This window comes from Physeter macrocephalus, chromosome 2, assembly GCF_002837175.3.
Source record: "Physeter macrocephalus isolate SW-GA chromosome 2, ASM283717v5, whole genome shotgun sequence".
In the NCBI taxonomy this organism is placed as follows: domain Eukaryota; kingdom Metazoa; phylum Chordata; class Mammalia; order Artiodactyla; family Physeteridae; genus Physeter; species Physeter macrocephalus.
This window is the reverse complement of record NC_041215.1, coordinates 35480467-35497354: the sequence shown is the minus strand read 5'-3', so window position 1 is coordinate 35497354 and position 16888 is coordinate 35480467. Positions and strand designations below refer to the sequence as shown.

The window sequence follows — 16888 nt, the reverse complement described above, 5'->3', positions numbered from 1 at the left end:
TTATAAACTCATACTTATTATGTTATAAACGTGTGTGTTATTCTTTTGTCTCTGATCACATGATTGCATTTAACTCGCTGCATTTAAAAATTCTGCTCAAATTCTAAAAATTGCCCAAGTATTATGTTTAAAAACAAGTCCTGCTCTTTTAGAGACACTTGCTGAAGTATTTATGAATCCAATGATGTGTGTCTAGGATTTGTTACAAAATTATTCAAGGGTGAAGGGAAAAGTAGCTAGAGAGATAGCTAAATAAGACTGGCCATGCGTGTTTAATTGTTGAAATGTACATGACAGGAGTGTATTATTTTGTTTTGTATGTCTGTAGAATTTAAAATTTTCTATAATTAAAAAAGTAGGGGGAATTCCCTGGTCGCCCAGTGGTTAGGACTCTGCGTTCTCATTGCCGAGGGCCCGGGTTCGATCCCTGGTTGGGGAACTAAGATCCCATAAGTTGTGTGGCCTGGCAAAAAAAAAAGTAGGAAAAAAATACCCAAGCAAATACTAAAACTCTTTTTTAATAGCATATTCTTTTATCTTTCTTACAAGCCTCATAACTGCAAAATTATGCGTGATGATAAACCAAATTTTTCCATGTATAATTTGTACCTTGAATGAACTCTGAAAACTTGATAGTTATGCCAATATTTTAAATTAAAATTGTTCTCTCGATTTGTAGTTGCTAAAACTAATTATTCTAATAGTTTTGTGGGTTTTGGCTCTGCAGAAAGTCTACTCTTTATGTAATTCTTTCTTGTAGGAAAAAATGTAGTGTCTCGGAGAAATTGCTTCTTTATTATATTTAAAGTTTAGAATTATAGTGGTTATAATTCGCTATTAACAATTGCCCTTTTTTCCTTTTTTTTTTTTCTTCTATCTTTTTTTTCCTGGATAGGAAGACAGACAGTTGAATAATCAAAAAAAGCCAGCACTGAAAAAATTAACATTATTACCTACTGTGGTCATGCACCTTAAGAAGTAAGTATTCTGTTTTCTTGAAAAAGTGTTTCCATTTATTTACTTATTTATTTGTTTGTTTGTTTACTTATTTATTGACTACATTGGGTCTTTGTTGCTGCACGCGGGCTTGCTCTAGTTTCAGCGAGCGGGGGCTACTCATCATCGCGGTGTGCTTGCTTCTCATTGCGGTGACTTCTCTTGTTGCGGAGTGGGCTCTAGGCGTGAGGGTTTGAGTAGTTGTGGCTTGCAGGCTCTAGAGCGCAGGCTCAGTAGTTGTGGCGCACAGGCTTTGTTGCTCCGCAGCAGTTAGGATCTTCCTGGACCAGGGATCAAACCCGTGTACTTCTCTTGTTGCGGAGTGGGCTCTAGGCGTGAGGGTTTGAGTAGTTGTGGCTTGCAGGCTCTAGAGCGCAGGCTCAGTAGTTGTGGCGCACAGGCTTTGTTGCTCCGCAGCAGTTAGGATCTTCCTGGACCAGGGATCAAACCCGTGTCCCCTGCATTGGCAGGCGGATTCTTAACCACTGCGCCACCATGGAAGTCCGAAAAAGTGTTCCCTTTTAATGGAATGATATTCAAGCTATGTACTAGTATTCTAGAGAGATTAAAGAATGATTGCCTTCTGTCAATTTACAGAAAAATAATAATAGAATTTCCTAGATTATTACTTCATCACAAATTTTTCTTAAACTTTGATGCATGATGCAAACAGAACAAATAACAAACTGTTATTAATGAAAGAAAAACTTGGAAACCACTTATTTTGTTCTTTATACACTGTTTAGAGTCTGGTAAAATTGCATCTTTTTTCCCAATGTGATTGAGAACAGAGCAAAAATCCTGGGAGACTACTTGAAGCACATATTGAATAAGACTCATGTGTCCTGTTATATCATGAATTATGTCACTGGTCCTTCTGCAGGTTCTTTCATTGGTTTGCTCACATTCCTGAGCAACTTTGATTTCTCCTTGAACTCAGCAGTAGCCTTCTTTTGATGGCTAAAGAAATGCATTAGTACACCAGTGAGCCAGCCATATGGTCTAGGACTTTCTACTAGAAGATTGCTACCTGTATCCCAACAGACAAAATTATCTGTGCCAGATTTCATATATATAATGTCACGTTCCCTGTTACCATAATTGATTCTAGTACATAAAATGGAATTTGAATAGTATCAGTATTTCATTGGGATTTTTTTCTGCTAGGAGAATGGTATTCTCCCTGGTGTCCTGCAAAGAATAGCACAATTCTGGGTTCTGTCTTATTTGAAACAGTTTGAGGATCACTATTCTCATAGATTAAACATTTTTCTTTTTTAGCTGTAATAATTAAAGCTCATTATTCTTACAGTCTGTACCATTCATATCAGCATTACCTTGTGTAATTTGGTGTGTTTTTTTCCCTTTAACACATCATCTTTACCTATCAAGTCTGTTTGTTTCTTGAAAATAGGAACTGAATTTCATATTGGCTGTTGAAGTCTATGAATAGGTGCTCAGTAAATAATGTATATGAGTCAGTTTTTAAAAGCAGTTTTTGGAAACATCACTAAATCTGTAAGAAAATTCAAAGGAAGCTACAATAGAATCAACATTCATAGACTTGACTTTTTTTTTTTTAATTCTTCTTATTATTACAGGCAGGACCTTAAAGAAACATTTATTGACAGTGGTGTGATGTCTGCCATCAAAGAATGGCTCTCCCCTCTACCAGATAGGAGTTTGCCGGCACTAAAGATTCGAGAAGAGCTGTTGAAGATCCTGCAAGAGGTCAGAGGCAGATAATCTGGCTTGTTTGCTCTTCATTAATTATCTACTGTGGTTTGTATTATCATAACCTCTATATTTTGCCATATATTTATACATTCTCTCTGCCACAGCCTATCAGAAGAGGAGTTTTATTAGGTGTGTTTATTAGGAACATACCGAATAAAATGAGCATAAAAGGAAGGCCTTTTAAAACTTCGTGTGACTGTGGTATTGAAGGAAAAAAGATCTTGGAGTAGCTCTGGTTTATCTGAGACGAGTAGTATAGTAGTGGGCATGTTGTAGGGAGGCACTTGAAGTAGAAAGAGCACCAGCTTCAGCATCAGATAAGCATGTATTTGAATCTTGATCTGGGCCACCTTTGTATGGCTGAGACACCTTGGGCAAGCTACTTAACTTCTGAAGGAATTCCCGAGGAACCTGCTATGTGCCAGGTGTTTTTTAAATATATAGATTCATTTATTCCTCACAACAAACCTGCAAGGTAGGTGTATTATCTCCATTTTACAGATGAGGAAATTAAGACTCAGAGAAGTTAATTGACTTGTCCAAGGTCACATAGCTAGCAGATGGCTGTGGTTGGGTTCAGACTTAGGTCTGTTTGGTTCAGAGGCCTGAGAGGACCCTTGATTTATTAAGCTGCTAACCTCTGAGGATGCTTAGTTCACACTTTCTCACACTGTTAAGTTTTACTTCACCTCAGTGGTAGTACTGAACTCTCAACTACTGATGTGAACACAAAGTACCTTTGTGTTCAGTGTCCGTAGATCCTGAAAATAGAGCTTTTTTGTTATTTGTTCTATTGTGAATGAACCAGGTCTTGCAGGCCGTCTAGAGTAGATTGGCAGGACTCCCAGCTTCAGAATGATTAATATGTATGTCTGTGTTTATGTTCCCCAGCTACCTAGTGTGAGCCAGGAGACCCTGAAGCATAGTGGGATTGGACGAGCAGTGATGTATCTCTATAAACACCCCAAGGAATCAAGGTCCAACAAGGACATGGCAGGGAAATTAATCAGTATGTACATTTTACTTTTCGTTTGGTGTGTTTATGTATATAGAGAGACATGTATATATAAAAGCTAACTATATTTTTACCAATTTTCATTTAAAATGAGTCAATGAAATGGAGTAGGAAAATTTTTTGATACCTTCTTATAGGTACTAAGCTTTTTTCCCTTAGACTTAAAATGCTTCTCAGTATATTTAAGTATGCTATCCAGTATATAACAAGTAAATTGATGCCTTTTCTAATGGATCAAGAGCATGTAGAGAGAGGGATTAGAATGTCGGCCCTAGAGTCGGTCATACCTGGGTTCCAATCCTAGATTTACCACCTACCTTACTGCATATCCTTGGGCTAGTGATTTAAGCTCTAAGCCTTGGTTTCCTCCTCTGTGAAACAGAGAATTATGTGTTTAGTTTGGGTTGTCTTAAAGAATAAGTGAGAAGGTATATGTAAAGCATGGTGCCTAGAATATAGTAAGTCTTCAAGAAATGTTAGCCACTGCTGCTATTGTTGTTATTTTTATAATGGTCTCCAAAGCCTTTGTGTGTTATTACTTAATGATAACAGAGAAATCCAGAGGAATCTAACTGAAATTCATTTACTCAGTTGCCATATTGTTTATGAACACCACATGCGATGAACATCCTCCTTAACTCTTCCTGTGCTTTGTGTTGGAAAGAAATTTTTAAACTTCAAGACTAATTTGAAATAGTAACTACTTTTGTATCTGAATACAGTAGTTATTTTTCTATTGAATGTTTAAGAACTATCAAAAGCCTTTAGAGAAATTTAATTTTTTTTTATAAACTAGAGAAGTGTTATATCTTCAATCTTATTAATAATCTGTAGTTTATTGCCTATTAAACAATAAGTTTTGGGGCCTCCCTGGTGGCGCAGTGGTTGCGCGTCTGCCTGCCAATGCAGCGTCTGGAGCCTGTGCTCCGCAACAGGAGAGGCCACAACAGAGGAAGGCCCGCATACCACAAAAAAAAAAAAAAAAAAAAAACAATAAGTTTTTTATGCTTTGATGCAGTGGTTCTCGAAGTTCTTTTTGCCCTAGGCAAGAGAGAAGCAGACTGTTCCCACTGGTACCTGTGATGTACTACAGGTGATTCTGAATCCAGGGTTGGGGACAGCAGGTCAGTTTTTAAAGAGATACAGACTCCCCTGAGACTCCTTGCTTCCTTCTTAGTTTGACAACACCTGTGTTCTGTCTGTAAAGGTCCTTTCTTGTTTTGATACAATGCAGTGATAAGAACAGAGACATCAGCTGGCACCTCTGGACTTTTACTGGCTAAACAGTGCGCATGTAGTACTTTTTTGTGTGATCATCTTAGCAGCTTTCTTAGACTTGGTGAAGTACAGACCCTACACCTGCACTATCAAAATGTAATTTTTAAAGATTTAGACCATTTTGATGAGTAATAAGGGAGTTGTTTTTGGTTAGAGTAAAAAAGTAGAGGAATTTCAAGATTTTCTGTTTTCAATATTTGTAAATGATGTGACCGACAAGGGGTTAATATCCAAAATATACAAACAGCTCATGCAATTCAATATCAAAAAAAAAATAAAAGCCCATTAAAAAAATGGGCAGAAGACCTAAATAGACATTTCTCTGAAGAAGACATTCAAATGGCCAACAGGCACATGAAAAGATGCTCAACATTGCTAATCATTAGAGAAATGAAAATCAAAACCACAGTGAGGTATTACCTCACACCAGTCAGAATGGCCATCATCAATAAGTCTGCAACTAATAAATGCTAGAGAGGGTGTGGAGAAAAGGGAACCCTCCTACACTATAGGTGGGAATGTAAATTGGTGCAGCCACTATGGAAAACAGTATGGAAGTTCCTTAAAAAACTGAAAGTAGAACTTTCATACGATCCAGCAATTCCACTCCTGGATATATATCCAGAAAAAAAATGAAAATTCTAATTCAAAAAGGTACATGTATCCCAGTGTTCATAGCAGCATTATTTATGATAGCCAAGACATGGAAGCAACCCAAATGCCCATCAACAATTGGCTTAATAAGATGTGGTACATATATACAATGGAATACTACTGAGCCATAAAAAAGAATGAAATATTGCCATTTGCAGCAACATGGATGGACCTAGAGAATATTGTGCTTAGTGAAATATATATTCCACATATAAGTGATATCATGTAGTACTTGTCAGACAAAGACAGGTACTATATGATATCACTTATATGTGGAATCTAGAAAATAATACAAATGAATCTGTATACAAAACAGAAACAGACATACGGATATAGAAAACAAATGGTTATCAAAGGGGAGAGAGAAACGGGGAGGAACAAATTAGGAGTATGGGATTAACAGTTAGAAAATATTATACGTGAAATAGATAAGCAATAAAGATACACTGTATAGGGTTTCCCTGGTGGTGCAGTGGTTGAGAGTCCGCCTACCAATGCAGGGGACGCGGGTTCGTGCCCTGGTCCGGGAGGATCCCGCATGCTGCGGAGCAGCTGGGCCCGTGAGCCATGGCCGCTGGGCCTGCGCGTCCGGAGCCTGTGCTCCGCAACGGGGAGAGGCCGCAGCAGTGAGAGGTCCACGTACCGCAAAAAAAAAAAAAAAGATACACTGTATAGCACAGGGGATAATAACCTATAATGGAAAAAGCATCTGCCAAAAAAGAATCACTATGCTGTCTGTACACCTGAAACTAAATATTGTAAATCAACTATACTTCAATTTAAAAAAAACACAAGATTTTCTGTTTTCAAGAGACTAAATTTAGAAATTAAACTGTCTATGAAATAACACAGCTAGTTGATGACTATCAAAGTGAGTTAGATGTTACTTTCTTTAAGCCTCTGTGGTGATTACAGGTTTAAGTGATCTTTTTATATTGAATTTTCTGAATCAGCTGGAGCTAGTTGTGATGCTGGTATCATGCTGTGTTTATTCTACAAATGGTCCTGAAATAATGTTATCTTTAAGGAAAGAATGTTCTTAATGCTTAGAGTATGACATTACACTAGGGTACGATTATTTCAAAGAATGGTAGTAGAAATGCTACTTTATGGGCTAAATAATTAATTTTTCTCTGTTGTAGATGAATGGTCTCGGCCTATATTTGGTCTTACCTCAAACTACAAAGGAATGACAAGAGAAGAAAGGGAGCAGAGAGACCTAGAACAGATGCCTCAACGGCGAAGAATGAACAGGTAGGAGGGAACAGGTATGAGTAAGTGGTAACGTTATTGTTGTGGTAACTCGGCGGGGGGGGGTTGGTAATTAAGGTCATTAAGAAAGCTACAAGATGGTAGGATTTTGTCTTTCCTCTGCTCGATATGTCTTGTAGTTCATGATACCTTTTTAGTTTAAATGTGGTAGTGTACAGTGAAGCTCCACACCCCCTCCCCTCCCAGGCTTTTCTGGTTGGATCTGGCCTCTGCCACCATTCTGGAGGTTGCTTAGGTTGTTCCAGCCTCTTGCAGAAAAAACTTTCTCAGTCCCATTTCCAGATCCTTAAGAGAAAAAAAAAATGTTCGATTTGTATCAATAAACTGGATGTAGTTGCATCCAAGATGGCAGGGTTATTACAGGTGAGTGAAACCTGGTGTGCAAATGATCATTGAAATAAGTAGTACTTTTATAATACAATATTAGGAATTATTTTCCCTGATCCAGTGTAAAGGACCTAACGGTGGTCTAAGTTTGATATTTCATTTTGGTCTTTTTTCCTTAGTTATAAGGTCCTGACATTTCCTAATATCTCATCAATTATTTTTTTCCCAGCACTGGTGGTCAGACACCCCGAAGAGATTTGGAAAAGGTGCTGACAGGAGAGGAAAAGTAAGATTTTTGTATTGATTTTCAATGTAGACTATATTGGGAATGTTCTGCTTGCTGCTTTGTTTTAAGAAAAATAGCAAATGAAATAATGCTCTGTTCACATTGCCAGGGGATGATTCCTAGTGTAGTATTTATTGAATATTCACATTCTGTGGGTGCCCTGGAGGTTATAAGAAGATTGAGAAATAGTTCATTCAATAAAGATTTTGTTGCTGCTTGCTATGTGCTAGGCTCTCTGGTAAACTCTGAAAACACAGAATCAAACTAAAAGTAGTCCATTCTCTCAGAGTCTTTAGAGGGATTGTAGGCAAAGGAGAGAGCTTAAGCAAAGATGTGGGGTAAGCACGCAAGGCCTGCTTTAGGGATGGCAAGTAGTTGGGCAGTAGTATGGTGCCTGAGGTGGTGGAAGATAAGGTTGGAAATGCAGATGTTGACCAAATTCTGAAATGCTTTAAGTCAAGATGAGGAATTCTCACTTCTCTTTGTGGTTTCCTAGAAAGTTTTTGAGCATGGACGTGAAGTCGTCAGATTGATTTGGAATGCTTCTCCTGGTAGCACGATGTAGGATGGGTTGCAGGGCAGAGGAACTGAAGGCAGTGATACCGCTAAACTGAGACTGTAACGGAGAAGCAGAAGGTTGAGGAGCCCTCGCAGGTGTCCAACTGCCAGGAGTCTGGCTTGGTGGGTGAAAAGTTGGCTAGAGTTGAAGATACCAACCAGAATTTTAAACTTAAGTAACAGATGATGGTCTTACCCTTCACTAGAGTGGAGAGGAGGAGTAGACGTGAAGACATAGATGGTGTCTGTTTTGAGCATATTAAATGTAAGGTGACTGAGGTAGTCCTATAATTATCCTGGGCTTAGAACTGGAATTTGGGCTAGAGACATAGATTTGATAGTTACCTCCGTAGAAAAGATTGTTGACTCAAGAGAGTACAGAGTAAGAAATAAACTGAACCCTTTGAAAAGGGGTGTAGCCAGTGAAGGCCAGTGAGCAGATGTGGTCCTACACGTTGGAGGAGAACCCAGAGGAGAATGAGGCCACGCTGGAGGGGGCCGTGGCGGAGGGTAGGCTTCACGGGGGTTTGTGCAGTGAGGGCTGGCAATCAGGCAGCACCCAGATCGCAAAAGGAGAGCGAGAAGTGAGCTGGAGGGAGCAGTGTTGTTTGCTCATGGATAGGTGTGCTGACAGTGGCTTCAGGGGAAAAATAAGAGCTGTGGGAGGTTTTCTAGTCAGTTAATGTATATGAAAGTTATAGAAGTTTCAGTTCACGTATATGAAAGTTACAGAAGCTTGATACTAAGAATGGAGTAAACCATACAAGGGAATAGAAACAATTTTAGAATTTTTTAGCCTTCTCTTCCTCTTCTTCCCCCACCCCCGCAAATACCCACCCTCTGTTTACCACTGAGGTGGATAATTACCTAAAGGTTGAATGATTCGAATTCCCAGACATCAAATAGGCTTTACTTTTGAAGGATGGTAGTCTTACGTTAGTCTAGCATGGTAGTTCTCAAATTTGTACATAAAAGTTACTGTATGTGAAGCCATCCATTGCTGCGGGTGAAATGGTACAGCTGCCCTGGAAAATAGTTTGGCAGTTTCTTGTAAGGTTGGACATGCAACCACCATACAACCTAGCACTTGCACAAGATTCTCAGGCATTTATCCCAGAGAAATGAAAACTTATGTTTGTGCAAAAACCTGTCCATTAGTACAGCTTTACTCGTAATAGTCCACAACCAGAAACAACCCAGATGTCCTTCAGCAAATGAATGGTTCAACAGACCATAATATATTCATACCATAGAGTACTGCTCAGCAGTTAAATGGAACAAAATATTGATAGATGTAACAACTTGGTTGGATCCTCAAGGGCATTATGTGGAGTGGATAAAGCCAATTTCTAAAGGTTACATGGTGTATCATTCCATTTATATGACATTCTTCAGCATTACAGAAATTAATATCTGAAGCTGAGGAGAGGTGAAAAGGAGTCCTGAAAATGCAGAGGAAATTGGCTTTGAGGGGGAAGTTGAGCCATTGGTACAGCAGTGTGAGTGATGATGAGGCCGTCTAAGACAGACAGCAGGATGCTGGAGTGTGACTTCGGGAGGGCAGAGGAGGTTTGACACAGATGTGCAGCCGAATGGGACGGACCCAGGTGTGGTTGGCTACATAGCAGCATGCTCTTCTTCCCGTTCTCAGGGCTCTTAGACCTGGAGATCCTGGATTCTGTGCCCGGGCAAGGGTCCCCATGCCCTCGAACAAGGACTATGTTGTCAGGCCCAAGTGGAATGTGGAAATGGAGTCGTCCAGGGTAAGCAAGCAGGGGGACAGCAAGGTGGATCTGAAATGCAGATTACTGTTCGTCTTTTACTTTGTGTTTAATAACCCTTAACAGCTCTTAAGGTTTATCTGATTTGACGAGAGCTATTTTCTGGTCACTTATCTAGCCAGATCACTTATTGCTGATGAGGTTTACTTCAGACTTAAAGAAACATTATCAAGTTGGGAAGTTTCCTCTTATTAATCCCTTTATTTCAACTGAATCTTGAAGCCTATAGTGTTTTGGTACAGTCGTTTTTTTTAAGAACCCTGAGAAACAAAACTCACCTGCTTCTGCAACCTACCCCTCCCTTTCTATTCAGCTGTTTTAAGTAATTCTGTTGTGAAGTGTTTATTAGGGTAAACACTTCCTCTGCCATCACTGTAAATACTATTCGGTGATCCTTATTGCTTCTCAGTAATCTTTTTTTATTCTCCATTCAAACTACTCTTTCTAGCCTGGTATTCTTAAAAAGGGCCTAAGCCGATTGGAAAAGCATAAGAGGCGATTTGCAGAACAGAAACGACTCAGCAAAGTGCACCGTGCTGTCAAGTTCAGCATTGAAGGCAACAGGATGCCCCTGTAGGCCCGGCCCTACCAGAGCGTATCCGGGAGGTATCCCCAAGGAAGCATGCTCTGCGCATGGGCTTGAGTTGTCAGCAGCTAGAGTGAAAACCAGTGTGTGTGTGCTTTCTTAACCAGAAAAGGCCGGGACCACTTTTAGTTTATGAAATAATGACCCTAACAGGCACTTAGTGACATTCTAGTCCTCTTGAATATTGAAAAATTGATACGGGATTCCCTTCCTTTATCAGTACCCTAGAGACTAATAGATAATTACCTCACGGCTAGGCATTTTGGTCTTTCTGACTGGTACCCTTTTTATTAAACAGGTTTTTGTTAGGGCCTGGAATCCTAGTGGTCTCCCTTACAGGCGTGTAAATTGGTTAGTACCGTCTTGGTGAAAGGGAGGTGGCTTCTTTTCCTGTTGTCAGTGGCTCAGTAACTGCATTTGAGGGCTCATTGCATAAAGCCTGACACTGAATATTTAGGAGATAAATTTAATTAATACATATTCAGTTCATGGTCGGAAATGAAGATGACTTTGAAACACTCATAAAGCCAGACTCACTGACCTGCTGTGCTCGGAGGTTAACGGTGGCGCCTTTGCGGCAGTGCCCTCTTGAGCATCTGTCTGAGTGTGTTGCCTTCCTTTTGTGACTCCTCCATGAGTCCTGCTTTGGCAGCTATTTCCAACACACTCACTTTCCTGCCGTTTCACTTTGTTGTTAAGCTACTATCAAAACAAAGCACACAGTCTTACTTAATGAGAATAAACAAAGGGTAGAAGAGCACTGGTTCAGTGCTAAGAATTCCTTCATCTCTACTTCCTTCCCTTTTTTCTTCCCACCCCACCTTTTTTAGGCCACACCTCAGGGCCTGCGGGATCTCAGTCCCCTGACCAGGGATTGAACCCCGGGCCACGGCAGTGAAAAATGTGAAATCCTAACCACTAGGCCACCAGGGAAGTCCCCTTCCTCCCTTTTTTCTTCTTTCCATTTCCATGTCCCTTGATATCCCTCCTTCCCCCCCACCACCCCTGTTTCTCTTTACCGTTACTTTTCTCACTGTCTCTTCCATCCTTTTATTCCTCTCTTTCGTAATACATTTTCTTCCCCAGCACACTGTTTTGAGAATCAAGAACTATAATAGGGCAGTGAAAAACGTAATAAAAAATCCTAGAGGCCAGTATTCTTTGGAAGGGCCTGTGCCTGTCTGCTGGTGTCGCTGGTTCTGATCCCACCCTCCCTGTAGGTGATGGGGAGGTGGGCAGAGGTGGCCCAGCCTGCTGCTAGAGCGAGAGGTGACCAGCGTGACGAGAGGGGAATTCAAGCAGAGTTCTTCTCCTTCATCCCCAACATTCCCCAGATCAAAACGGGCTGGTATTTATCTTGGCCTGTGTCTGGCTCATAGAGCTCTGTCAAGAAAAGAAAAATAATAATAAGGCATGTTTTGGGGGCTGGTAGTCCCATGTTACATTTCAGTAAATTGTCCTTAAACCACCTGACACTTTTCCTGTTCAAGAAGGTTCCTTACATATTCACTCAAGGCTTTCACATTGCACAGACACTAATGAGTGTTACTAGAAAACATGTTTCCCAAGAAGAAAATTGGAGTGAGTAAATGGCTTTCAATTGAAACTCTTTTTGTTTTAAATGTAATTTTTATTATTGAAATTACGAGAGTAAATATACTAGAGAATAAACCCCATTCCCAAAGTCCTGCTCTTCCTCTGTGTAAGTCACCACTGTTAACAATTTTGATGTGTTACATGTATTTTCAGTAATGCTTTAAACTTAGTTTTTTCTGCTTATAATTGTAGAAAATTTTGAGATTATAAAGAGAAAAATCACTCACCGCTCAAAAGCAATTTGATAAAATTTTTGCGTTGTTTTCTATTGATACTTTAATATAATTAAAATTATATTGTATAGAATTTTGATCACTTCTCATTAAACCACCTTATAGAGTTACCATTTGTAATGGCTGCATAATAGTCTATCATGTGAATATATAACTTGTTTATTCATTCCTCTATGGTTTCTGATTTTTCACTTCTAAATAATGCAGTAACCTGTGCTACATTGTATGTTTATATGCTAATTTTTTCCATGGAATGCTTTTAAAATAACATTAAAATGACACAAGCAGTGCATGTTTTTATATAAACTTTTAAATACGAAAAGCACAAATAAAATTAATGTCGCTTGTAATCCCACCACACCTTAATATTAACATTTTGGGTTCTTTCTTTCCATTTCTTTATATATGTGTACATAAACATTATTACTGGTTTGGAGAGGGTTCTGTTGGAGGTGGTGGTGTCTTTTTGTTTTTGGTTTTTAACTTTTAAGCAAAATTGTGATCATACTCTTTTATACCTTGTTGGGTTTGTGTTTTACTTAACATGGTAATAATTCATTTGAGTTAACATTCTTCAGTGACTTAATATTGTGTTGTAATATGATTGTACCATATTTTTTTAAGCAAACCCATCTTGCTAATCTTTTAGGCTACTTTTGGTTTTTCGCTGATAAAGCAGTGCAGCATACAGTTTTACTGTCCTAAGGAAGTGGTGTAGGGTTGACAAATCAAGAGAGAAGTCATTGAATTTGACAGGCTAGGTACTCAGTTCTGTGTTTTCAGGCTTGGGGTAACCAGGCATCTGCCAGATACAAGTCATACAAGCTGTGACTAGGTCACCACAGCCTGGGCATGTCCCAGTTGCTGAGGCTAGAGGGCTCAAATTATTAGAGAAGGTCCTGGGAGTGGACAAGGAGAAGTCCAGGCTGATGGGTAGAGCTGCCAGGAGTTGGGCAGTTGGCAGAGATCTGAGCAGGTAAGACTTCCACTGTGGACTGATTGCAGGTACTAAAATTCGGGCACATTGTCTGAAAGGAAGTCAGATATTTGGGACTGTCTAGAAATCTGGGGTACTGCATATGCATAGGGTGATAGTCGTATAACTTTCTCATCTGATAATGAATTTTTATGCTCCCTCAGAGTACTAGTGCCCAGTATTAAAATTGATATAAAATAGTATTTGGAATTGGGATGTATGTAGAAAATCTAGGATGGATGATCAATGCAGCGTTTGTTCAAGAATGACTTAGAGGTCTTTGCTTATAACTGAGGTGGAAGACAAGTCCAGAGGTGAGATAAGGCTTGGGGGAGGTCTCCCCAACTCAAAAGAACTTCACCACCCTGGTACCGACCCTAGAGTGTCTCCTGGTCTCCACCTTATTTTAGCATTCTTTGAATTGAACTTCACAGGTGATTCAGTAGTAAACATCTGGGGAGAAGAATTAGAAAATCCCATCTTTTTTTAACCACTCGACAGTCGTAAAGATTGGAATTGTTAGATTACTGTAGCCAGCAAGAAGAGTTTGCCCTGATCTGACATAAATGTCAGGCCTTTTCAACACTTCTAAAAGGTGTCAATTTCTTGGAGACCACACCTTTTCAAGACACAGTCTTTTCAAAGTAGAAGAGAAATTACCTAACAAGCAAACCTTTAAACATAAAGGGCAAGCAGAAAGAGATGCAAGAAGTATAAAGCCCCTTGGTTCAAGAGAATTAATTTACGTTTCTTTTTGTGTCAAACTAATTGATTGCAAAGTAGTAGTAATAGCAATAATAGCTGCTTTTATTTTGAGCGCCGGTTGTGTGCTAGCCTCTGTGCTTGTATTTGTTATTATTATCTTATTCACTTCTCCCAGCAGTCCTGGAAGTAGTTCAGGCAAGGGGCATCATTTGTACAGGGTTACAGAATCCTGACTAGTTTCTAATCGGAAACTAGAGTGCCAGCAAGCACCTAGCGTTCTAACCTCATTCATTATGCTTCAGGCTTTTTCTCGATGACTTTCCTTGCCTTAGAAGATCATTATTTTTTATGCCAGCACTGTTTGAAGGTGTATATGTCAGGCAGTCACCTCCACATTTGGTCTTTGAAAGGGAGAAGCATACAGTCAAAATGTAATCTGATGGAATTAGGGGGATCGTAGTTTCAGTTTTAACCCCTCTTTCTCTCTTCTAGCAAATTTCCATGGACTAGAGGCAAAATTTGAAAGTAAGGCACAGATAAGAACAAAATTATTCTCCATTGAGAGAGTTTAATATGCTTTTCTAACACTGCTGTGTATACTTGCTCTGTTGTTCCTGAGGTCACCAAAGCTTATTCTGGTTATTCCAGAGCTGAGAGCTCTTCTGTCTGCTGACTTTCAGATAGAAGAAGACGAAAGACAAAACTAAGTGTTATGTGTTTCAATAATTTGCTCTTTAATTTTTACCCCACTCTTAGTTTCAGGGGACCTCCAAGAAGGGTATCAGTCGACTGGATAAACAGATGAGAAAGTTCACAGACATCAGGAAAAAAAGCAGATCTGCACACGCAGTAAAAATCAGCATCGAGGGCAATAAAATGCCCTTGTGACTGCCTGGGAGGTTCCATATCTCTGCTTTTAAGAAATGCGCAATGGACTCTTTGGAGAAAGATGATATTTTAAAAACTTTTTTAGTGTACCTGTAAATGATTCAGCTTGTATCAAATGTTGTCATAGGACTTGCATTTCTCTCAGTTATATTTAAAACCATTTGTGTGCACTTTGTACAGAAGAATACTAGTCGTACTTCTATCAACTTTACACAATAAAATTCCATTCTGGTTTTGGGGGGCTGTCTCTTCATTGTCTTCGAGGATGCATTCTCCATGGGGGTGAAATGGGTTCTTGGTGAGTGCAGAAAAATGTTAGATATTACAGTGGTTTGTGGCCCTTCAGAGTGCAGCCTGCCGAGCCGTGGTGTGGTTTGTCTGGTCGTTACCCTTGGTTCCCGACCATGAGCTCCTCCAACCCTTGGCATTCCTGGGTGCTAGGGGCGTCTTTGTGATGCGAATGAGGTGGGTCATGGTAGACCCCTGGAGAGCTTTAGGGTAGGGGCGGGTCGCCAGAAAGGGCGTTCCACATAATTAGAGGGTCGGGACTTTGGGCAGGCCTCATGGGCTGGGGGCTGGGGGGTGCTGGAGATTGACGTAGTCATGTTGCCCAGTGATGTAATCAGTGATGTCCAAAAGTGAAGCCCAGTTAAAGACTCCGGACACTGAGGCTCTGATTGGTGAACACACTAACGTGCTGAAATGGCGATTGGGCCTTGATTCCACAAAGAAAGGGTGCAGAAGCTCTGTGTTTCCTCCCGGACCTCACCTCGCCCTGTGTGTGTCTTCATTTGGCTGGTACTCCTCATTTGAATCCTTTGCAATAAAACTAATTTTAAGCGCAGTGCTTTTCTGAGTTCTGAGTCATTTTAGCAAATTCTTGAATGTGAGGGGATTGTGGGAACCCGCAAATTAGTCAGAACTAGTAACTAGTCGGTCAGAAGTGGGGATGGACTCCACTTGGAGCCATCATCTCCAGTGCCGGCAGCTCGTGGAGGACAGCCCTTATACCTGTGGGGTCCAGTGCTGACTTCAGGTGGTCAGTGTCAGAACTGAATTGCAGTATCCTACTGGGGTTGAAACAAAATACTGACAAAATCTTATTTCTTAGTATTTCTCTTGTTAAGGAAATTTTTATTTGATTTAAATTAAATTTGTTTTCTCCTTGGGGGGGGCGTCCTACAATCTGAAAAAGAAGATTGAGAAATACTGTCTTAGAGGAAACATGGGCATAATTAAAAATCACTGTAATTGCTGATAAGCAGCTGGGCAGTTGACATAGAGAATAATATTGCTTAGGGCTATATTGTTCTATTTTGTGATACTTTAAAGTCATTTTATTAGTCTCTGCAAACTTATTTATGAGAAGTCTCTTGTTAGTCAAGATGACTAAATCCAAGAGTAAGTAATTGATTTTAATTATAGAAATCTTATGATACAAATTGGGGAAGGGTTATCTGGCAATGTTGATTTTCCAAAACACGTGAGAATCTTATTGGCGATAAAAGCCTTGGAACAGCCAAAAAATCATGAAGTTTGTGCCCTTTACTCATAAGAAAATGAGGATCTCTTTACCCTTACTTTCAACAATTTAAAAGCACAAATGTGATAGTTGTAAAAAGCAGGTACATAAAGATATCAGGTAATAGCTAACCACTAGATGGAGATGCAAAAACAACTATTTTCTGCAATGTCATTTTTGCTTTATATTAATACCCTCAGAAACACTCGTGAGAACAAAACAAACACAGCCATCTACTGAAACAGATGTTGGTGACCCTGATCATTAAAAATTCTAAGCAGGAAAAGTAAAATAGTACTTTTTAAAAAAGACTTTAAAGTTATTAGTACACCATTCTGGCATTTAATGGGATAAGCTCCAGTCATCTGAAAATTTCACCTATCTAGGGTAAAACTGATGGTGCCAGGTGTTAAAGTGATAATCATACCTGGGGAATTCAAAATGTTAAAAAATTGCTAGTTTCTATATAAACTACCGT

General features: G+C 39.6%; 1 protein-coding gene across 5 annotated transcripts in view; it reads left to right on the top strand.

The window, feature by feature from the left end:
* Nucleotides 1–15723, top strand: part of IWS1 (interacts with SUPT6H, CTD assembly factor 1) — a 45244-nt gene extending 29521 nt beyond the window's left edge. For 2 of the 5 annotated variants that reach the window (XM_055087345.1, XM_055087347.1), the window contains exons 8-15: nt 896–978; nt 2598–2727; nt 3625–3742; nt 6823–6934; nt 7509–7565; nt 9775–9886; nt 10353–10510; nt 14757–14846. In XM_055087345.1, the coding sequence (XP_054943320.1) occupies nt 896–978; nt 2598–2727; nt 3625–3742; nt 6823–6934; nt 7509–7565; nt 9775–9886; nt 10353–10481 (741 nt within the window). In that variant the 3' untranslated portion in view covers nt 10482–10510; nt 14757–14846. Of the gene's footprint in view, nt 1–895; nt 979–2597; nt 2728–3624; nt 3743–6822; nt 6949–7508; nt 7566–9774; nt 9887–10352; nt 10511–14756 lie in introns of those variants that run through there. The other 3 variants (XM_007127064.4, XM_007127066.3, XM_055087350.1) reach the window with 3 other exon arrangements.
* Nucleotides 15724–16888: the final 1165 nt, after the last annotated feature.